Source organism: Sus scrofa, chromosome 8 (assembly GCF_054392235.1).
Source record: "Sus scrofa isolate SSC_HxYL_T2T_F1_AM1 chromosome 8, Sscrofa_HxYL_maternal_Yorkshire_Landrace_v2.0, whole genome shotgun sequence".
NCBI classification, from domain to species: Eukaryota; Metazoa; Chordata; class Mammalia; order Artiodactyla; family Suidae; genus Sus; species Sus scrofa.
In genome coordinates this window covers 73,264,432-73,288,015 of record NC_139390.1, presented here as the reverse complement: position 1 = coordinate 73,288,015, position 23,584 = coordinate 73,264,432, and the positions used below count along the sequence as shown (strand labels likewise).

General features: G+C 36.1%; 1 protein-coding gene across 1 annotated transcript in view; it reads right to left on the bottom strand.

The window, feature by feature from the left end:
* CSN1S1 (casein alpha s1) overlaps positions 1-20,835 on the bottom strand; it is a 46,057-nt gene extending 25,222 nt beyond the window's left edge. Inside the window, exons 1-5 of the mRNA XM_084971067.1 lie at positions 20,667-20,835; positions 15,562-15,626; positions 14,159-14,290; positions 13,869-13,967; positions 12,743-12,854 (exon numbers count right to left, since the gene is read on the bottom strand). Coding sequence (XP_084827193.1) covers positions 12,743-12,854; positions 13,869-13,967; positions 14,159-14,290; positions 15,562-15,626; positions 20,667-20,835 — 577 coding nt within the window. The remainder of the gene's footprint in view (positions 1-12,742; positions 12,855-13,868; positions 13,968-14,158; positions 14,291-15,561; positions 15,627-20,666) is intronic.
* Positions 20,836-23,584: the final 2,749 nt, after the last annotated feature.

Sequence of the window (23,584 nt, the reverse complement as noted above, 5' to 3'; positions counted from 1 at the left end):
TAAATTTAATTTCTGGCTCTCAATGACCAGCAGGGTAATCTTGCAAAATCACTGTGCCTCAGTGTCCACATCTGTTTAAGAACATCCACTTCCTGTGTGATCGAGAGGAAAAAATTAGATCACACACTTAGAAGAGAGCCTGAGACAAAGTAAGTGCTCATTTAAAACGATCATTATTAGAATTTTTTTTTTAAAAAAAACCTCAACTAATTATTTTGTGCCCAAATCATTTTCCTATCTTGTGGATTTGTTAACTTTCGAGAAGTCTTGAATCATACTTGTATATTGTATGTGCATTAAAAATGTATAAAAGGGTAAAGGCAGGGTTCCTGTCATGGCTCAGCAGAAACAAATCTGACTAGTAAACATGAAGATGCAGGATTGATCCCTGGCCTTGCTCAGTGGGTTAAGGATCGGTATTGCCATGAGCTGTGGTGTAAGTTACAGATGCAATTCAGATCTGGTGTTGTTGTGGCAGTGACATAGGCCAGCGGCCACAGCTCTGATTTGACCCTTAGCCTGGGAAACTCCATATGCCATGGGTGCAGCCCTAAAAAGACCTTATGTGTGTGTGTGTGTGTGTGTGTGTGTGTGTGTGAAGGCAAAATTTTTATTAGTGACCACAACTGAAGAAAGCTTGGGATGGAATATGAGAGGGGAATAGAAAGAACTTCTGAATTTTATTGATGAAATCCTATACTATTTGATGTTCTCACAGAACAATGAACTACAACAATGCTTTAATGTGCTTATGAATCACCAGGATATTATGTTAAAATTCAGATTCAGATTTAGTAAATCTGAGGTGTGTCCTGAACTAACGTATTTTTTTTTTTCTCTTTTGTCCTTTTAGGGCACCAGCGGCATATGAAGGTTTCCAGGCTAGAGGTCTAATCAGAGCTGTTTCTGCTGGACTATGCTAGAGTCACAGCAACACCAGATCCCAGCCGGGTCTGTGACCTATACCACAGCTCACAGTAATGTCGGATTTTTAACCCACTGAGGGAGGCAGGGATTGAACCTGCAACCTCATGGTTCCTAGTCAAATTTGTTTCTGCTGCATCACGATGGGAACTCCAGGAGCTAATGAATTTTTAATAAGCTCTAAGGTGATGTCACTGCTGGTGACCCATGCAGCACACTTTGAGTAGCTAGAAACTGAAAGATTTGAAAATGTAATACACAGTCTTCTCTTTTAAAATACCCAATAATGAAAGTTTGTATGTAAAATACCTTTTAAAAAATTAAAAGCATATGAAAATTGTAAAAATATGTAACACATATGGCAAAAACAAAGATGCTAAAACTGCTGAATTGTATTTCCATGAAAGTGTTTACCTTTATAGCAATGTCTACAATAAAGCATCTCCTTATCCAACCCTATATTCTTTTTGTAGGTATGATATCTCACAAGTAACAGTTTATCTGTCTATGTCGTGCCAAGACCACTACCTGCCTCTTACCTCCAACCAAAAATTCATTCATCTTGCCATGAAGGAAGCTTTCACCTACTCAAGACATCTGGGAAAACTGGGCTAAAATTTAACTTGGTTAACTAAATCTCACCTAGTGATTTCTTTCTGAAAGACTGTAATTTGGTGGGTAAAGAGATTTTTTTCTTATCAGTAATAGTTCTTCTGACTTGACAAAATGTGGTTTTCATGACTGATAAACTTTCCTGGGGTCCAATCATTGGCAGTCCCTGTTTAACAATATTATTATGAGGATACAATGTATTTAACAGGCATTATTGGCCATCAGAACCACAGTTTACCAGATAGATTAATAAGTCATCCATCAGCAGAATGAAATAGATTCATTTCTTTGTCAATTTATAATCTTCTTTATAATTTCTAAAGTCTTCTTATAATTATTTTCACAACTACTCCTTATAAGAATCATGTAATGTAGAGAAACAAGTCATTATTTTCCCTTTTGTAGATAAGGAAACTAAACTTTTATAAATTAAGTAAATTAAGGAGTTCCCATTGTGGCACAGTGCTTAACGAATCCAACTAGGAACCATGAGGTTGCAGGTTCAATCCCTGACCTTCCTCAATGGGTTAAGGATCTGGTGTTGCCGTGAGCTGTGGTGTAGTTTGCAGACGCGACTTGGATCCTGCGTTGCTAAGGATCTGGCATAGGCTGGCAGCTACAGCTCCAATTAGACCCGTAGCCTGGGAACTTCCATATGCTGCGGGAGCGGCCCTAGAAATGGCAAAAAATAAAAGTAAAAATAAAAGTAATAAAATTAATAAGTAAATTAATTTCCATACAAAATGCTTGCACCAGCTAATGAGTAAATGATGACTCAGATCTCCCAACATCAGAGCCTGTGCTCTTTCTAATATATCATACTGCTTATTCTTTTACTCAACAAAAGCAATGTATTCAAGGTGTCGAATCTTCGGATAGGTGATGGAGGAAATAACATCCTAGCTGGTGGAGAATGCCTAACATGCATATAAGATGAAAGATTTAAGCCCCGAGAAATAGAGTAAAAAGAACTAGTAAAGAACATCTCAGCATTGCTAAAGACAAACTTCACAATACTTCTGCTGAGGTCTACAGAATAAAGATATGCAATTTCTTATATCCAGCATTATCCAACAGCAATCTTGTAATCCTTTTTCCTTAAAGTAACTACTATAATATCAATAATAATAATAATAATGTCTTCATTGACTAACTAACTTTTAATAGCTCAAAAGAATGTTTGCTACTCTTAGAAAGTCTGAAGTGCCTTAAAAGCAATATGAGAGCAGAGAGGGAAATTTTACAATTGGTAAAGTTTAAAAATAAGAATTTCTTTCTATGACAATAAGAGGCTAAACTAAAGAAGTAAGGTGAAGCTCTTTCAAGTAAAAGACCTCAGGAATTTGATTGGGCCATTTGTTTGGACACTGATATAGGCCAGGATTATGGCAAGTTTGTTTTTTTTTTTTTTTTTTTTTTTGGTCTTTTTGCCTTTTCTAGGGCTGCACATGTGGCATACAGAGATTCCCAGGCTAGGGGTCTAATTGGAGCTGTAGCCACCAGCCTACACCAGAGCCACAGCAACTCGGGATCCGAGCCAGGTCTGCGACCTACACCACAGCTTATGGCAACACTGGATCCTCAACCCACTGAGGAGGATCCTCAACCCAAGGCCAGGAGCAGGGACCAAACCCGCAACCTCATGGTTCCTAGTCGGATTTGTTAACCACTGAACCACGAAGGGAACTCCAACAGGCTGGAGATTTTTTTGAACATGGTTGATGATTAAAAGAAATTGCAATGAAGAGTGTAGTATGCTTGAAAAGATTTCGCAGAGGCACATGAAAAGTCATGTAAAATTTAACAAGTGGAAGTAATTTCAGAATTTTAATTCCAAATGGTTGATACAATAAGTAAAATATAGAGTTCCCTTCGTGGCTCATGGGTTAATGAACCCACCTAGGATTCAGGAGGATGCAGGTTGGATCCCTGGCCTTGCTCAGTGGGTTAAGGATCTGGCATTGCTGTGAGCTGTGGTGTAGGTTGCAGACGTGGCTTGGATCCTGTGTTGCTGTGGCTGTGGTGTAGGCTGGCAGCTATAGCTCTGATTTGACCCCTAGCCTGAGAACCTTCATGTGCTGTGGGTTCGGCCTTAAAAGACAAAAAAAAAAAAAAAAAAAAAAAAAAAAAGTGAAAATACAATAGAGGTCCAGAAGACAGACAGTATATGATGGAATGAAGTAGCCATTAATATCTAGGTAAGGTTTGGGTAAGACTTGGAAAATTGACAAATGAAGGAGAGGCTTACAGATGAGGGAAATGCTAATAGCAAGTGAGTGGAGGCATAAAATTAAAACTTTAAAATAATTGTTGGGGAGATAAACCTATACATTAATAAACTATATACTGAAAAGTAGTGTAATTGTTAAGGAACACAAAAACATTGAAGGCACAAAAAAGGAAGTATTATTCTCAACGTGAAAAGATTAGGAAAGTAGTCTTGAAAGATGAATAAAGTGTATGAACTGAAGTGTGGAAACGGGGAAGGGAATTACATGTGGAGGTAGGAAGTGTGTTAATGGCCTTGGTTTGAAATGGTCCACCATGCTAACAAGAGGAGCGGGGAGTGACGCAGTTGAAAAGGAAGGCAGTAAGCAGAACCAGAGAAGACCAGGCAGGGAGTTCCCATTGTGGTCCTGTGGGAACGAATCCAACTAGTATCTATGAGGATATGCGTTCCATCTGGCCTCGCTCCGTGAGTTAAGGATCCCGCACTGATGTGAGCTGTGGTGTAGGTTGCGATGCAGCTCGGATTCGGCATTGCTCTGGCTGTGGTGTAGGCCAGCAGTTACAGCTCTGATTAGACCCCTAGCCTGGGAGTTTCCATATGCTGCACCTGTGTTCCCAAAAGGCAAAAAAGAAAAAAAAAAAAAAAGAAAAAGAAAAAGAAAAGAGAAAAGAAAGGAAAAGAAAAAGAAAAGGTAGAAAGAAAAAGAAAGAAAGAAATAAAAAAAAAAAGAAGAAGAAGACCAGGCAGTACAAAGAGGAATTTTGAACTTGATTTTGAGAGCTGGACATTCTCCTTCTGAGGACGGCAGAAGACTGAAAGGCTGGCATTGTCTCCTTGGGTTTTGAGGTGAAGCTCTTTGCCTCTGCCCTGGCTCTCTCCACCCCAGCTCTACCTGAACATCATAACTTCCTCTTGTTATTTCAAATCAGGATGGTCACGGATTGTTTCAGCCCGAGTACCTCTAGGACCTTCTTCTTCCTCTGCCTGGAAGCACTCTGAGAAGGACATAGGAACCGGATCCTTTTCTGCCCCAACAATTCACCGGCTATGTTCCTGGCCTCTAGCCTCCCTTATTTCTAAGCACTCACCTGAAGAGATGAGTAAGGATATTCCCCTCAATGTACTGATTATTGTAGTGCCAACACTCACATGTAATCATAGTCTTCCAGCAGCAGTCCGTAATAGCTGGTGTTTATTAAGCACTTTAACAAGCCAGTTGCTGAACCACTGTGTTAGCACTTTTTAAGGATTTTCTTATTTTAAAGATTTTTCTCATGACAATCCCAGGAAATAAATATTACTGCTATTTCAATTGTAGAGATGAAGAAACCCAGGCTTACAATAATTAAACAACTTTTCCAGGTTAATACGCAAATGGCTATCCTGGAATTTGAGCCAGGCCATTTTATTCCAGAGCCACACTCTTAAAGCACTGTGCTATATTTTTTAAAAAGCACCCCAAAAGAATTTTGGTGCCCTAGATAAGAGTCCAACAAATGGCTCTATCATATTTCTCTGTTTTATTGTTTAAATTCATAATCAAGGAGATTACTATTAAACACTGAAGTCAGTTTAATAGTTTCTGACATTTAATTTGTAAAGTGAGATATAGGGTTTGAATTGCAAGCTTTTAATTATTGTAGAACAGCTGTAGACTTGAGGTTAGTGATTATTCAAATATTTAAAAAATTTTTAAAAGTCAGTAAGAGAAAAAAAAGAGGAGTTCCCATTGTGGCTCAGTGGTAACGAATCTGACTAGTATCCTTGAGGACGCAGATTCCATCCCTGGTTTTGCTCATTGGGTTAAGGATCTGGCATTGCCATGAGCTGTGGTGTAGGTCACAGAGGCAGCTCAGATCCCATGTTGCTGTGGCTGTGGTGTAGACTGGCAGCTGTAGTGCCAATTCAACCCCTACTCTGGCGACTTCCATATAACATTTGTTGCCGCCCTAAAAAAGCAAATAATAATAATAATAATAATAATAATAAAAAGAGGGAGAGAGAGAGAGAAAAGAAACATCATCAACCCTCAACCCAAAGCTAAGTAGTCTTGGTAAAAATGTGGAGTGTTTTTTAGCTATTATCTGAATGTTGGTATAGGGTACCTCATGTTGATTTCATAAATTACCTCCCCTTTTGCTATATCATTATCACTTTTTGCCAGTGTCATTTTTGTGAGTTAGTAATAGTTAACAAATTTTAAGCAATTGATTCTGTTCTTTAAAGCTCAAAATGTAAAATAGATAAATGCGTATTTCTTTGGTTGGACTATTTCCCCTCGTAATGGAATATAGTCTTTTTCATTCCCTGGGGCTCTTTTCAGTTTCCATGGGACACATAATCTTACATAGTGGTTCAACAATATTCTATCTTATAGATACGTCACAATTTATGTACAATTTCTTTACCGTTTGAAGGGCATTTTTTAAATTTCAGAATCTGTTTCATTTTCTGCCTTTATAGCTATGACTAACATGTACATATGTACACGGATGTTACTGCATACCTTCTAGCAATGCCTTTTGCATACGTTTCTGGAAAAGGAATTAGACATTCACGAATCAAAGAGTATAAACATTTCTGATCTTTGATTCATATTTCCAAATACCATTCAGAAAGGGAGTTTTCAATTTATAATGGCAGAATTAATGTTCAAAAGTACCTGTATGGCCATGAGTTTTATATCAAATGCTATTTATCATATTTGGAGTTTTACATCTTTATTAATTTCATAATTTGATGGAACAATTGCATTAATTTATTATTTTTTAATTTTTTTCTTCTTGTTATGGCCACAGCTGTGGCATATGGAAATTCCCAGGCTAGGGGTTGAGTCAGAGCTGCTGCTGCTGGCCTACACCACAACTGCAGCAACACTGGATCCGAGCTGCATGTGCGACCTACTCTGCCGCTTGCAGCAACACCAGATCCTTAACCCACTGAGTAAGGCCAGGGATCTAACCCACATCCTCAGGGACAATAAGCAGCCACAATGGGAACTCCAAATTGTATTATTTTAATATTGACTTGCATTTTACTTACTATAAACAAGGTTGTCCATTTTCTACCTGCATATTGGCTATGTTTATTCTTTAGAATTATTTCATAACTTTTGTAGTTCTCTTGGGGAATGCTTTTATATTTTTGCAGATTTTTATTCAATCATAAATATATTTACCTTTGTCAGTTATTAATTTTGTGGACATGTTTTCTCTTTTAATATCATGATGTGTTTATATTTAGAAGGTTTCAACAATAGGATAATCAAACAAATCAAATTTTTATTGTATGATGTTATTTTTTTCTATATTTATTGCCTCTGAAATTTAAAAAATATATTCATTATAATTTTATGTTTCTTTACTCACTGTGTTGTTATAATAAATGTAGTTGCTGTAGTGGGTTAAAAAAACTCATATTCCTGCAGTAAAATTATTTTCTCCAAAACCCCAGGGTGAACTCTGAAGCATCCAAACTTTCAAAGGGAGTGTTTCTAGCCTCACTTCCAGTTCTGATCCTGGGTTCTCATTTTTCAATTTCAGACTCATATCTATTTCTTTTCTCTATTTTCCTTCTTTACATTTAATTCTGAGTTACTAATTCTTAAGACAAAACAGGAAGTAAAAATACTCAGCTCTATCTTTGTTTAAGGTGACATTAAAGACAGAGGTCAAAGACATTTCATGGGCCCTAAAGCTATTGCATTGTCTTGGAAAATATTAAGATAGGTCATTCAATATAAGGAATTATCCATCATCTAGAAAACAATGGATCTTCTGTGGTTCTTAACATGGGTCTTAAAAATGACCTTGTCTCAATCAGATAGGTTGTTGAGCTTTCCAGAGTTCTTCAAAACAATGAAATATTTAAAGATTGAACACTATCTCCTTTATGATACCTAATTAGAAAACTCCTTTTTTTTTTAACTCAGAAAAGGAACAACCAATACACTTCTGTATTGCAGTGTTTAAATTCAATAAAACATCAAAAGCCTTAGGCATTTTTTTTTCTTTTGCTTTTTTTTTTTAGGGCCACACCCATGGCATATGGAGGTTCCCAGAATAGGGGTCAAATTGGAGCTACAGCTGCCGGCCTACAGCACAGCCACAGTAACACAGGATCTGAGCAGCATCTGTGACCAACACCACAGTTCATGGCAATGCCAGATTGTTAACCCACTAAGGGAGGCCAGGGATCGAACCTGCAATCTCATGGTTCCTAGTTGGATTTGTTTCCGCTGCACCATGATGGGAACTCCAATCTTAGGCAATTTTTAATCTAAATTATTTATTTGTAATTTGTATATATAAATCTTTATCTTAAATTATGCTATATATATGATTTAAACTCACTAAACATCATTGTATTTGAAACATTATATTTGTTTTATAAAGTCTTTATTTTAATGTCATGTTCACATTTTGGAGAGAAGGTAATGTAGGATTTTATCTTTATCTGTAATATAGATATAAAGACAGTAGTTTTCCCATGCTTCCATTTCTCTTACAACAAAAGGCACTGCTATTCCTTTAAGTTATCTTTCTTTTACCCATAAAGAAGAAGGGTTGGGATCCTTCTAATAAACTATCTCTATAAAGATCTTACCAACACTAGTAAGATCCAGAATTCATTGTGACAGAGAAAACAAAAGGATCAAAATAAGGACTAATTAGGGAGTTTCCTGGTGGCCTAGTAGTTAAGGATTCCATGTTGTCACAGTCGTGGCTCAGGTTCCATCTCTGATCTGAGAAATTCTCCATGCTGTGGGTACAGCCAAAACAGGCTAATTTTAAAATGAGGGAAAATTCGAAATATTTGGTGAAGAATCTATCTCCGCAAAAGCATTGAGATACCCTCTTTGGGCCTTCACTAAATAGTGAGAAACAATTCCCCAGAGAGCTCCTGCTTTCCCTCACATCCTGTAAGTAGGGGCACTGGCTGCCTTTGTTGTGGACCATTTTTTCAAGGATTTCTTGTTTTTTTTGAAGCAAACACCCTAGAAAGACAGAGATAGTATCTCCCTTCAGAACAAAGGGCAGGCTTGTTTTCTGACAAGTTGTAATAAAGATCATGTCTCATTGTAGGGTGAAAATTAGGTAAGCTAACTTGTAAAAATTTGAGTTCCCTAAATTTAGAGTTCTTCCTCCTAATAGAACCCATGTGTATGCATACTATCATCTTGCCCCCTTATGTAGCCTTGTAAAGCGTGGGGAAACCACTGCAAAAGCTGATACTCCACAGTGGCTGCTCTGGGCAATAGAGTCTTCTGTGTGTTCAGGAGTCACGGTTTTCCGCTGATTCCCTTGAAACTGTGGCAGGATATCTTGTTACCTTGTAAATAGGATAAAGTCACAGACCCATCAAAGCTTCTGAAATAGATGTCCTCGGACATTTTACAGTATGTCAGAGTCCATTTATTGGAAATACATTAATCAAGCCAAGTTTGCAGATTTTGTTTGGGGCTATTGACTTAGGGAAAGAAGGAAATAAGGAAGGAGATGAATACCAAGGTCACCATCAGAAATGAGGTCAAGCTTTTTTCTGATGAATGATTCTGGAAAAAAAAAATAGAAAAGAAAGCAATGAGCAAGAAAGCAAAACATAGGAATGAAGGTACTGCCTGAATAGAATGTCAAAGCTCTTTTTCATTGACTAAAGTAAATTTACATTGGAGAATGATTATGGTCATAGAAATAATTTCCCCAAGTGTGTTGGAATATGATTGATATGATAGCATGCAATCAACAACTTGAGTAAAGGGGCTTCAAAAGAAATATGATTCAAGAAATTGCCAGTCTCTTGGCATCTTGAAACCAATATGGTGAGTATGACAATTTAACAAGATTTTGAAGTAGGAAAGCACTTTATTCCAGTCAAAGAAGTTATCAAAAAGTAGTTAATAGAGACTTTCAGGAGTTCTCTTTGTGGCTCAATAGTTAACGAATCCGACTAGGAACCATGAGGTTGAGGGTTCGATCCCTGGCCTCGCTCAGCAGGTTAAGGATCCAGCATTTCCGTGAGCTGTGGTGTAGGTCACAGACATGGCCTGGATCTGGCGTTGCTGTGGCTGTGGTGTAGGCTGGCCGCTACAGCTCCAATTAGACCCCTAGCCAGGTGCGGCCCTGGAAAAGGCAAAAAGACAAAAAAAAAAAAAAAAAAAAGATTTAAAAAAAAGACTTTCAGTTTCATTCTTAATCATATTTTAGTCAGAACTTAAGGTTTTGGGGACCACATGCCCATTAGGTTTGATCATTTTATACATGGATATTAACAGAAAGAAGAAAGGAAAATCTCTAAAGTGAAGGATAGAAATCAATGAAAGAAGGAGAGGAATACACACAGGGGAATAAAATGGGCTATGAACTTACATTTGTGAAAAGGCATTCCTCTGTTATTTTATCTTCCTTTGTTGTAGCTTTTTCTCTTATTCCACCATCAAATTTCATGAATTGATTGTTCTTGCTTTTTTCATCACTTTTAGTTACTTTGCTTAATTTTGTGACATTATTCTCTTTCATCCAATATCCTAAATGAAAGGGCCTATAAATATAGAACTTTGGAAACTATTACTGAAGATACATAAGACTCCCAAATTTATTAAACCAAGAAAAGACATGTAATAAAGAAGCCCTATGTAGCTGTGTTTAGGTGGTATAATAATGGGCTTTACTAAAAATCACACCCCACCTGTTTTAAATCCTGAATTTTGGTAAAGGTAGGGTGTTTCACCTAATTGCCCCATCAAGATATAAATTGACTTTCTGTACTCAATAAACTTTGTTTTTATCTTTCAGACCCAGCAACTTAGAAGATTTTAGAACTAGGCCAGTGAGAGACATAGAACACCTAGAATTTGGTGGACAAGAGGAAATTCTGAAAGGCAGTCGCAGAGGAAAGTGATTGGATTGTGTGGATCTGTAGAGGTTGTGATGCTACAGGAGGTCATGAGTAAGAAGTTACTCTGTTCTTGGTGGAGGTGCTGAGGAAATGCCACCTTGTGGTCAGAGAAAGACTAGAAAAGTGCCTAATTTGAAATTTCGCCATCATTTGCCATTTCTCCCTTTGCATCTAAATTTCTCAACTTTTTTTTGTTTGTTTGTTCTAAGTAGTCAAGGACTTTTCAAACAACAGATGTTTTTGGTTCTTTGTTGCAAATCTCTGAACCCAGCACTGGCTATCTTAAATAAAAGTTTACCAGAGGGGAGAACTCAGAATTAAAGAATTTAAAAGGTAGCTCTGAATGATAGGCGATAGAAGAGCAAGTGCAGTCAGCTGGAATAGCCTGAACCACACAGAGTAGTTGGGCGAAAATATTGAAACTCGTCTTCACTGTGGGGTTCCTCAGTAAAGACAGACGATTCCAGGAGAGGAGGTCTGATTGTCAAACTTGGGTCATGTGGCTGTAACAAAGCATGGAAAACAGCAGCTGGTTCTTTGAGTTTCCAGAGCAGGAAATCAGGTTTTTGTACATCACTTTGCACCCTGACTACACATCATCGAAGAAAGAAATATCTCCAAAAGGAATTCAGAGAGCTACCTAGGTAGAACTTAGAAGATTCACATAATGTAATCATTCTTCAAATGCGGATGAAATTTTCTGAACTAACTGTCCTAATAAACTAAATAATCAGTAGCTTGATAATCTGTAAGTCATTACCATTTAATGCATTGTGGCAAATCAGAGTGCATAGGCTATAAATAGAATTCGTTTATTGGTTAAAGGGGTAACTAGCACATAAGAGGGTTTTAATGTAGATAATACAGATATCATTTATAATCTAGTAATCATAGCACATTTTTATATATTTGTTTGTTTTCTGGCTTTTCCATTAGAATGTGATTAAGAATCTTTTTTTTTTTTAATTTTAATCTCAATGCCTAGCACCACACTTGGAGGTGTGTGTCAGATACAGAAGTCAGTGCATCTCCCCAGATAGATGGGAAATGAATAAAAAGTTCTCTAAATTTTATTTTATGAGTTCTTTTCATATTAAACAATAATAATAATCATGTACTTAATTAACTTGAAACTTGATGTGCCCTGGAATCATACATCTATTTTTATGACTTTCTGGTTTTTGATCACATAAGAAATATAGCTCAGGAAGAGTTTGATTTGAACAAAATGTGGCTTCTCAAATCTATGAAGTCACTAAAACAGTATTTATATATTGCATTCACCATAGATTCTCTCTCTCTCTCTTTTTTTTTTTTTTTTTTGGCCACACTTGCAGCATGCAGAAGTTCCTGGGTGAGGGACTGAACCTGCACTGCAGGTGTAACTGGAGCCACAGCTGTGACAATGCTGGATCCTTAACCCACTGAGCCATGAGGGAACTCCAGTATTCTTATCCTTTTAACTCTGAAAGTAATTATGTTTGATGTCCCTCCGCTCCCAAATTCCAACAAGGTTGAATCAGATACTAAAACCCTTGGAGACTTACAAGTTTTGACACAAGAAGGGCCTTCTTTCTTGGCAGTGAGGGTTATTCCACTTCAAGAACCCTGTATAAAATAAATTTTTTAAATTGTGTAAAAATCAGTGGTTTTCCAACAATCTTGAGATAGTCACTTATATTTTTTCCCCAAAGTACTTGATTGATAAATCTGAATCTGCATTTTGAAAACCAAATACCACTTTGCAAAACGTTACCAGGAAAGGAGAAAAAAAGAAATCTATGATCAAATATATTTGGTAAGTGTGGGTTAAAGACTATCGAAGCCTTTTTTTTTTTAAAACTATGGGAGTTTTTCAGAGCCTTAAAGTCACTACCATGTATTATAAATTTCCTAGAGAAAGGTTATAGGATGTAGCATTTAAAAAACATATTTATAAAGGAATGCTTTCTTTTTTGACCTATCAATTACTTCTACTTGAAAATTTTGGGAAATATTTGTAGAAATAATTAGGAAGAGGCCTTGGGTATAACTCAGATATTTTTTTTAATATTTATTTTGATTATCACATACTCTCACCTTCTCTTGCTACAAGTTCCACACACTCTTCATGTTTTATAGTGTCTTCCTGGCCCTTTAGTGGTGTTTGTTGTCCATATTTAAGTTGACCAGTGATTTTCCACTGGTTATTCTGAAATAAAATGATAAATCGCTAGTGGGGGAGTAGTTTTTAGTAACAAGTTGAGAATTACCAAGATAGATAGAGTATTCTTTGCTCATGTTCTAATACAAATGTCATAAACCACAGAGCAAGAGTTTTAACAATTTGTAAGTATGATATAGAACTGTACCTTTCCAGGATCTAGTATAGTCTATAGGCTATACTGAGGAAATTATAGCTGAGAAAATTATGATTCTTATGGTAATTAACAATTGATCAATAGATGTCAATTACTAAGTGGATAGATTCAACCGTATTATTTTTTCTGTCTTTTTTTTGCTTTTTTCTAGGGCCGCTCCCACGCATATGGAGGTTCCCAGGCTAGGGGTCGAATCGGAGCTGTAGCCACTGGCCTACGCCAGAGCCACAGCGACGCGGGATCTGAGCCACATCTGTGACCTACACCACAGCTCACAGCAACGCTGGATCCTTAACCCCCTGAGCAAGGCCAGGGATTGAACCCGCAACCTCATGGTTCCTAGTCGGATGTGTTAACCACTGCACCACAACGGGAACTCCTCCCCAAGTTGTTATTTTTGAATGAATAAGCAAACACATGAATAGAAGACTGGTTAAAAAACTGAGATCAGAATTCCTGAGAATAGAGGTCAAAAAATTTTGATATAACTGACTGCTTATAGAGATTTAATGTTTCAGTACTTATATTGAGTCCCTTAAATTGAGAATTCAGAAGAATATTCTGGCTGTAATAGTATAATAGCAAGATCATTTTATTTAATATTATTGTTATAATAGAATTATTCATGTAACACAGCAATAAAATCATGTTGCATGGGCTGATGGAGTAGTTATTAATGTACTTAATAGAATATTCTTGAATTCATAAAACAAATCTGACAAATACCTGGCAAATTTTGCAGAGGTGACACTAATCCTTTTTACAGAAGCAATATCTGTAAACTCACACAATAAAAAATATTGTGCATTGATCACACTTTTCTTAGAACAAACTCTGTGACTTACCAGGTGTACATAGGTTGCCAAGATAAGTTTAGGAAATTCAAACTCTTCAAAAATTGTAAGTTTTGCTAATTGTAAAAACACGTGGAATTTTCCAAAGTCCTGAAATTGGGGAAGCTTATGAATACCAGGAGACCAAGAGCATATTGACTAGCAGGCCTCATTATACTCTTCACATAAGAAAAAAAAAATTAATATATTTAAAATAAAATACATATATTAAAAATATATAAATATATACACATATATATATGTATATATAAACATCTTTTAGGAAGATGATTTAGCAATACCTTACTAGGTTTTTCTAATCTAATCCAGATGTTTTCATTCACTTGGTAGTTTTTTATTAAAGCAGCAATGGCAGAGGCTTCATGAAAGTTTTGAATGGTGAGAAGATGAGAGCCATATTGTTGACACATGCCCTGGGAAGGAAAAAGAAGAAAAGTAGAAAAGTAGAAAAGTTAGTCCTGACTTTTTGTACAATTGTGCCCATCATCCATTAAAATAAAACAACTCCATCTTCAGTTTTTAATGTTCTAAGTAAGTGGTCTGAAAGACCCAAAGCATGATGGGAGAAGACAAAATTATAAGCAAAATCACAGGTACTTACTTCTGCCTGATCCCAACCCATTCTATCGTTAAAATAGGTAAAGCAACTGGATAAATAAAGGAATGAATCAGCAGGACACTTCGAACCACTCTGAGGAAAACTAGAAGCCCTCCTGAGGATCCATAATAGAAAAAACAAAAACAGTTTCATCTTTGATGCCTTCCTGAAAACCTATGGGGAAAAGGAGAGCATGTGGTCAGAGATAAAAAAAAAAATTAACTAAATGTTTAAGCATACTAACTTAACATAACTTTTCCAAGGATAAGGCATACTGCTTTATTTGCTGTTCAATTTTCTCTCCAAGGCAGTTGGAAAAGCTAGTCAGGCGCAACGTAAGGAAACAAAGGACAGCCTGAGTCCTCCAAGGTACTACACCATCCAAAAGGAGAATATTGGACTGATGTCTAGACAATATATAGAATGTTAAGTTCAAAAGGTGGAACTAAGGCAATGGAATGAAGTGGATCAACAAGGAATTGTTCTAGGCAAGTTGTGTGGACACAATTAATACAACTTCATCTTCTTCATTAGGCAGAGGAACATTTACTTCTACTTCTTTTATCTTCCCAAGCATCCACTCTACTGGCTACGTGGTACCTGGTGAATTGTGTCTGAATATCTTACCATTAATTATTTATATATGGTGTGAAACTGAAAGTATCTTTCCAACTAAAACTTACAATACTCTCCTTAACCTAACCTGTGCTTCATTCAACCAGCTGATTGCTTTTTCTCAGACTTAACTTCAGTTTACCCACTTTTTTGCCTTTGTGATGCTCTTAAACTACTGAAATATGCTTATGTTTATGTAAAAGAAATATAATGATAAAAAACTAGACATGGAATAAATAGACCTCAATTCAGCATCAAGCTCCGTATACTGACATAATCAGGCAAGATAAAAAAAAACTTTAATATAAAAAAAATGCAGACATTTCTTCATTCCTTTATCACCCCTAAAAACGTGTTTAGTTTTGTTTATTTTTACAAAACCTTAGCGAAATCTTGACTGGCAAAGTTTAGGTTAAAGAGGTTTGAACTGTTCTGTAAAACATAGCCTTGAAAGTTGAAGAAAGAGTTTACCTGCTGGTTGATTTCTAGCTTCCTTTGGGTACCTTGAGTCAGAGATAAAGGGACCTTGAATCTAGCTAGATAAGACAGAATATAAATAACTCTGATTTTCAAAAATGACAAACTACAACATAGGACAGTAGATTGGAGTCAAGGAAAATAATGTCTTGTGAAGACTCTTTGTTGGAATTTAACTAATGGACTTTAGAGGCACTTAAAATAATATTTAGTTTCTGGGTTTTTATTCTTTTCTTTCCCTTCACCAAAGTCCTGTTCTTCAAACTACACAGTAGCTTGAGGCAATGCCAGATCCTTAACCCACTGAGTAAGGCCAGGGATCGAACCCACGTCCTTACAGACACTGTGTTGGGTTCTTAACCCACAGAACCACAACGGCACCTTCCAAACCTGTTCTTTTAGAAAACATTGTTTACACTGGTATTACATGGACCTAATTTTATAAAAATACTTTGTTTCCTGGAATCATAAATAAATTAGTAGCAAAGAGAATTACATTTACCATTTAGCAAATGCCTTGTATGTGACCTGTACCTTCTCACAATGAGATCTTCTCAGCTTCATTCTTCCTTGGCCATCTTACCATACTGATTCTCTCTAGCCTTCCTTTCTATTTCTTTTCTTTTCTTTTCATCTTTTCTTTCCTTTCCTTTCCTTTCCTTTCGATAGCCTATACCATCTTCTAACTTTATGTGTAATTTAAAATAGGTCTAGTAAAAGTTTGTAGTCTGCCAACATTCCTCTAGAATGTAAGTAATGCAAAACAAGCATCTTTGTCAGTGTTGTTCACTTTATGCACCTTAAGTGTCTCAAAAAGTGCCTGACCTTTTTGGTTAATAAATAAAATGTTGATAGTTATAAGAAATAAAATATGATTACCAAATAGTAATTTAGAGGTTTTTAAATAATATATGGGTTATTATGCATTACAGTGATAAGCCATATTTTTAGGGCTATTCTTAAGAAGTCAAATTTCTATTTCTATTTTTGGTTTCTGCAACTTCCATTGATTTAATGTAAGTGTTTGGATGGGTACAAGTACATTAATTGTGTTATGCTCTCTGAACACGTCAAGATCATAGATATTTCTTTATAAAATGATGTGAATTTTATTTAAAAGGGTTAACTTAAGAGATAAATGGTGTGAAAATACTTTATGTTTTTGGCATAAAATCATGAATTTGAAACAATAAGAAAGGTTAAAATAACACATTAGGAAGTAAGATGTCACAGATAAAGTGTTTGGAAAAATAAATACAATGTACTTCTGAGAAATGTGCTGAACTGATTGTCAATTATTTAAAGGTAGACTTAGAACAAGGAAATTCTTTGCTACACATATTTCAGTGATCCAAGGTCACCAGTATCAGTATCTTTATTCAGCCAAAATTAAATGGATGATGTAAAAAAGAACAAACTACTCTTTGTATTTTTGACATAGATTAACTATATTTTAATCTAAAAGGGGAACTTTAATTACTTCACATGTGCTATTTATGAAATCTCACAATAGTGAAGAGGAAAGGACTAGAAAATTATGTCATCAAATTACATAGCCTAAAAATAAATGACATAGCCCAACAGAATTCAATTTTCCTATTGATCTGCTAATATTGACACATCAGTTCTCACAGTTAAAAATATAATTTGGCAAACTTTAGTAATAGTTATCCTCAGGATTTGAGGGCAAACTAAACTCATAAAAAAATGTCTCTACTTAATTCTTTAATATTTGGAGAAGAAACAGAGACAGAAAAAAATGCTTATCATAATAGATTATAAGTAATAGTATTATGTCTTTTTTATATGAAGAGGGACATGGAGAAATTACCTGAGATAGGGGGAAAAAATATGCCTGCATTTCAAAAATTTAATTCTAAAAGTGATAGTTATACGCATATTTACAGAAAAAATACAGTCGTTAAAAATGGTTGGAATTTCTAATTAGCAACCCCAGGTCATACCTCAGGAGTAAATGGCTTACAAGACACCTAGCCATCTTAATCAGAAATCAGTTTCACCAAGGTTTTGCCTTTCAACTTAGTTTTTCCATTTTAAAATGTATTTTTTTTTCTTTTTCTCTTTTTTTTTGATCTTTTTGCCTTCTCTAGGGCTGCTCCTGTGGCAAATGGAGGTTCCCAGGCTAGGGGTCTAATCGGAGCTGTAGCCACCGGCCTATGCCAGAGCCACAGCAACGCCAGATCTGAACCGTGTCTGCAACCGACACCACAGCTCATGACAACACCGGATCCTTAACCCACTGAGCAAGGCCAGGGACCAGACCCGCAACCTCATGGTTCCTTCCTAGTTAGATTCATTAACCACTGAGCCATGATGGGAGCTCCCAAAAAATGTATTTTTGTCTTGATCTCATTGTGTGGCCCATGAAGTTCAAATCCATCCTTTCGTCTTACTAACCAGAGGACACTGGTACTATGCCTTGTCCTCCAAATTCAGCCAATAATCCCAAATCTTCCTTGATGGCTTGAGCCTTCATCCTCAAATTTCCCTTCTGTAACTGCCTGTTTACAGATCAGATAATTGAGGGGTTAGGGTTAGGGTTCAGTGAGTAGCTATATGGTGATAAGTGTCCTACATAGGCTTACCCCTGCTTTTAGGCTTAAACTTGAACATATGTGAGATAGGAGTAGAAGGAAAGGAAGTTCTATATGGGGGGGGATATAGGACTTTAGAAGAAAAGAACATCAGGAGGAGGAGTCCTAGGAAAGAAAGAGAGAAGCAGAAGGAACAGAGAAGATAAACTTTGGAGCGGCTGGCTTACTAGATACACATTGCAACATCTGAAAGGCATAATACTGCGTCTTAAAGAGCAATAATAAGATGCTGTATAAATAAGCTAGGCCTATAAGTGATTGGTCTAGAAGTCCTTTTTAATTCCTCCTGAGTCTGACATTTCTATATAACCTTTTGGTAATCTAAATGGCAGTTTATCTCTAAATCATCTGTGTTGTAGCGAATTCCTACGTTTAGTACAGTGGATCCGAGTAATTCTTTTTTAAGTGAGCATTCTAATCTAAATGCATAACATTTCCTCCACACACAATTTCTTTATACCTAGTTTCTGTTGTACATATAAAGAGAACTTTGGGCAGTTTTGAGATATATTCCACAATCCTGTCAATTGCATGAGTCCTCCCACTTTAAAATTAACTACAATTAAAGTTACTTACCTCAGTGTGGGCTGTGGTCTTATTATGGCACCTGATCTCAATCTGTCTTATACCAGACTATTTTGTTATGAAGTAGAATAAAAAAAGATGTTTAAATAATATGTAAAGTGTTATAATCAAACGATTTCCTATTTGTAAAGGAAGGTACTCTTATTCAAAACCTGTACTATTGAATACATGGCATGTCCTGTAAAATATGAGAGAACAAATAAAGGCTCTAGGAAAATAATCTGTTGACAAGGATGTCTATGGATAGGAGAGAAATGGACCTTGGGAAACCACAGATCTGGGGTGGAAAACCTACAGTTCAGAGCAGGATTCATTATGTTAAAAATCTCAGAGCATGTACACCTGAAGAAACTTATAAATCAGCTATACTTCAATTAAAAAAACTCAGAAGACTCAAATTCTAAGGCAACACAAAATAAGTAACTTAAGTATACATTTATGATAGATTGATTTAAACAGAACACCAAATTAGTTATGAAGGAGATTGACAAAGACAGAAAAAAATGCTACATTTAAGAATCAATCAGGAAAGGTTGAATTATCTCTAAGAAAGAATTTACTCCAAATCAAGAATATTAAAATTTTATTTCATTTATTTTTCATTTTTCATTTTTTTTGGTTTTGTCTTTTTAGGGTTGCACCCGCAGCATATGGAGGAGACCAGGCTAGGAGACGAATTGGAACTGTAGCTGCTGGCCTGTACCACAGCCACAGCAACACGGGATCTGAGCCGTGTCTGCGACCTACACCACAGGTCACGCCAATGCTGGATCCTTAACCCACTGAGTGAGGCGAGGGATCAAACCTGCATCCTCATGGATGCTAGTCAGATTCGTTTCCTCTGAGCCATGATGGGAACTCCAAGAATATTAAAAATTTAAAAGTAAATACTAAAATCATAAAATTAGACTTCAATTGTCTATGTAATCTTATTTTGAGAATTTTTCTAAAATATTTGATTCATCTCATTGCATAAACATTAAAATTTATCTGAAGGAAAGATATTATCTTTTGTTAGTATTTTTAAGTCTCCCTCCCCTCTATAGTTATACAAAATTCTCCAAGGAAAAGATTATGAATTCAGAAAAATTACCTTACATTTTACTTTGGTTTTTTCAAATCTACATTTATCTTTTTGGAAACCTGTCTGTATAGGATAAAAACCATTTGTTTTACATCTTGCCTAGAGTATGATAGGAATGTATTAATATAATGAAATTGTGGGGGGTTTTGGCCATGACTACAGTGTGTGGAACTTCCCAGGCAAGGGACTTAACCTGCGTCACAGCAGTAAACCAACTATACTCAAAAACAAAACAAACCGAAAAACCAAAAACAGAATCTCATGTTCGGGGCCCACTGAAGGAGGATTAAGATGTAATTGAAGGACTAAAAGGGGTGTTGGTAGGGAAAGGTGATATATGGACTGGAAAGGTAGCAGCCAGGTCAGTCAGGGATTTGTGGGCCATTTGAAGGATTTGGTCTTAATTTGAGAACAATGGGAAGCTATGGAAAGGTTTTAAGTAGTGGGAATATGGTGAGAGGCGACAAGATCAGATCCATGTATGAAAAATCTGTCTTCGGAGTGAAGAAGAGATTGCAGCTGGGGGAGAGTGAAAGCAAGAGGACAAGTTAAGAGCCTTTAGAGTTATCCAAAGAGAGATGATCATGTTTAAATAAGAGGGTGGTGAGGATAAAAAGAACTGGACAGATTAAAGAGATTTTAGAAGGGAATTTATGTATTGAACTTTCTAATAATTTAATTTGAGTATGGAAGGTAAGGGAAGTGACACAGGTGTGGATGTTAGTGCCTTCCACTGAGAAGGAGAACTCGGGGGACAAGGTCAGGACAGCCTTATAGGAAACTAGAATTCAGAATATCTCAAGGGAACAGATTACCTTTCCCTGAGCCTAGCTCTTGTTTCTCCTGAACATTCCCTCGATGGCTGAGTTCAGATATCTGCACAGCATCCTCGACCACTCTACCTCTTTCTTCAACAGCCAATCTAGCACTCCATGTTTTTGAGTCACCTCCCAAATGTCCCATTTCTAGGTTAGCTTCCATCATCTTCCTGGAGCAGTCTAGTTGCTTCACTCATCTCATGGTCTCTCACTTTGTCCCTATACAGTCTGTGTTGCATACTTTAGCCCAAGCAAGCTCTCAAAAATTCAAAACTAGAGTTCCTGTTTTGGCTCAGTGGGTTAAGATCCCAATAGGGTGTCCATGAGAATCCAGGATCGATCCCTGGCCTCTCTCAGTGGGTTAAGGATCTGGCGTTGCTGTGAGCTGTGGTGTAGATCACAGATGCTGCTTAGATCTGATGTTGCTGTGGCTGTGGTGTAGGCCAGTAGCTGCAGGTCTGATTCAGCCCCCAGCCTGGGAACTTCTACATGCCACAGGTGCGGTCCTAAAAAGACCAAAAAAAAAAAAAAATCAAAACCTATCAGTCTTAATAAAATAGAATACAATAGAATAGGATAGGATAGAACGGAATAGAATATTATAAAAATATAATTATAATATAACCATAATATAGTATAATATCAGGATATACAATATAATATAATACATCATATAGTTGTTAATTATTATAATATCTGTCTTATCAAAACCCCTTTTTCTACTGACTCCTCGATGTTTGTATAGTAATAGTCACCTAAACTCATCTATAAATCCCTGCATGATACGAACATTGCTGACTCATTTATCCTCTCACCTCTCACCACTCCCTGTCTCCTACACCCATCCGTCTCTGGAGGCTACAGCCACAACAACCTTCTTTTGGTTTCAAGAATGCATGAGGCTCTTATTCCTCCACCCTATGTATCTTACTTCCTTCACCTGGAATATTCTCACTTTATATCACTCCCCTCCATCCCTTCTCTTCCTGGCCTAACCCTATTTTGTCACCACTTCCTTTCCACGGTTTTTAGGTGATCCTTCTCTGAAGTCCGCTGGACAGTGTTTTATTTTCACGTGACCAGTGTCGTATTATCTCAATGCCATATTTTAATTGCCTGTTTACACTTTTGTCTTCCCTCTGGATTGTGAATTCTTTGAGATTGTGAATTCTGTATAATCGGCATCTTGCAGTACTTGAAATATACTTGGCCATAAATTGATAGTTTTTAAGTGAATTGAAATTAAAAAATGGGCTATTCATCTCTTTGGCAACCTAAAGAAACAAGTTAGGACATGTGTGAAGACCTCAAATTTATTTGCGCACTTTTATATTAGGTTTAGTACCTAATGATCTAAAATATCGAGCACCTAATCCATTGATGATAGAAATGTCTAGACAAGTGAAATTAGTAACACTATTTTCAGCAAATATAACGTAATTCATATGAGGAAGTCGCATATTTTGCATGACCTTTATTTTTTTACTTCTCAGTCATCTGAGAATATTATGTAGCTCTTTGATGCCACCTGATGGTCAAAGGCGATATTTTTTCCTCAGAAGAAAATGCTTTAATTAAAATATATCTATTGAGCTTTCTAAAATCTATAGGTTAGAGAAGGGATTAAGTCTCCCCGGTTTTGTGCGTGTGGAGCGGGGGGAGGGAAAAAAGTAGGAGAAGAGGATGGAGAAGGGGTATTTGTAGTAGCCCTTAGTTCATTTAATAACATTACTTGGCTACCACAACTTTTTTTCCCCAACGCAAAATTCAAATATTTTCATTTGTAATGGTGGGAAAATACCTACCCCAGAAAGCGAAACTCTGCATACCCTTAAGACGTCGAGGAAGTCTTACAAAAATATTTACGTTAAAACAAATCTGGAATCGAGTTTTTCTTTTCGCTTTCAATGTTGTCCCTACTGGTTTCCTTTAAAAATCCTTAGGTTTTTACCTCCACCTACTGGATCCAGAGAGAATAACACTTTTAACACCATCAGAAATTTAAAATAAGGTCAACAAATAGTTTGTCTTCAAATATTTGATAGACCACTCCTGTGAAGCTACTGAATCTGATACATGTTTTCTGTAAAGTCTTAAATTGTTTATTAAATTTCTTTAAAGGCTATAGAATTATTTCATTGCTGATTAAATTATTAAATTTCTTAATGTTGTGGTAAGAGAATATTCAATAATCATTTTAAAATGTAATCAAAACAATGTTTTTATTTTTGTATGTATTATTTATTAAAAATAATATTTTGTCAAGACTATATCCATTTTGTCAAGACTAATCATCTACTTTTAAATTGTTTGGCAAAAAGGTGTTCAGAGATGCCTCATTTGCTTGCATTTTATAAATCACTTGTTCTCATTTCCAATATTGTTCGTATGCATAATATTTTTATCTTAGTATATTTTGCTTGGATTTTTATCAATTTTAATCTTTATTTCAATGAAAAATTGTATGATTGTTTCTCTTCTCTGAGCATTCTTTCCTTTTCTACTTTTGTTTGTAATATTGTTCTGCACATTTTAAGTTTATTCTACAATATTATTCTTTTCTCTAACTTTTAAGTCGAATTATTATATCATTGTTTATTTTAATCATCTTTTAATTTTAGAACACTTTAATACTTAGAGTAAAATTGTGAAGATAGTAGAGTTCCCACATACCCCACACCCCATTTTCTCTGTGATTCCATCTTACCTTACAATAGTGCATTTTTTACGTGAATGAACCAGTATTGATATCTTAATATCAAGTAGAGTCCATACTTGATTCAGATTTCCTTAGGTTTTACTTACTGTTTTTTTCTGTTCCACGATTCTGTCTAGGAACATTAATTTCTATGTCTCCCAAGCTCCTCTTGACTGTGACAGTTTTTCTTATTTTTAATGACTTTGATAATTTTGAG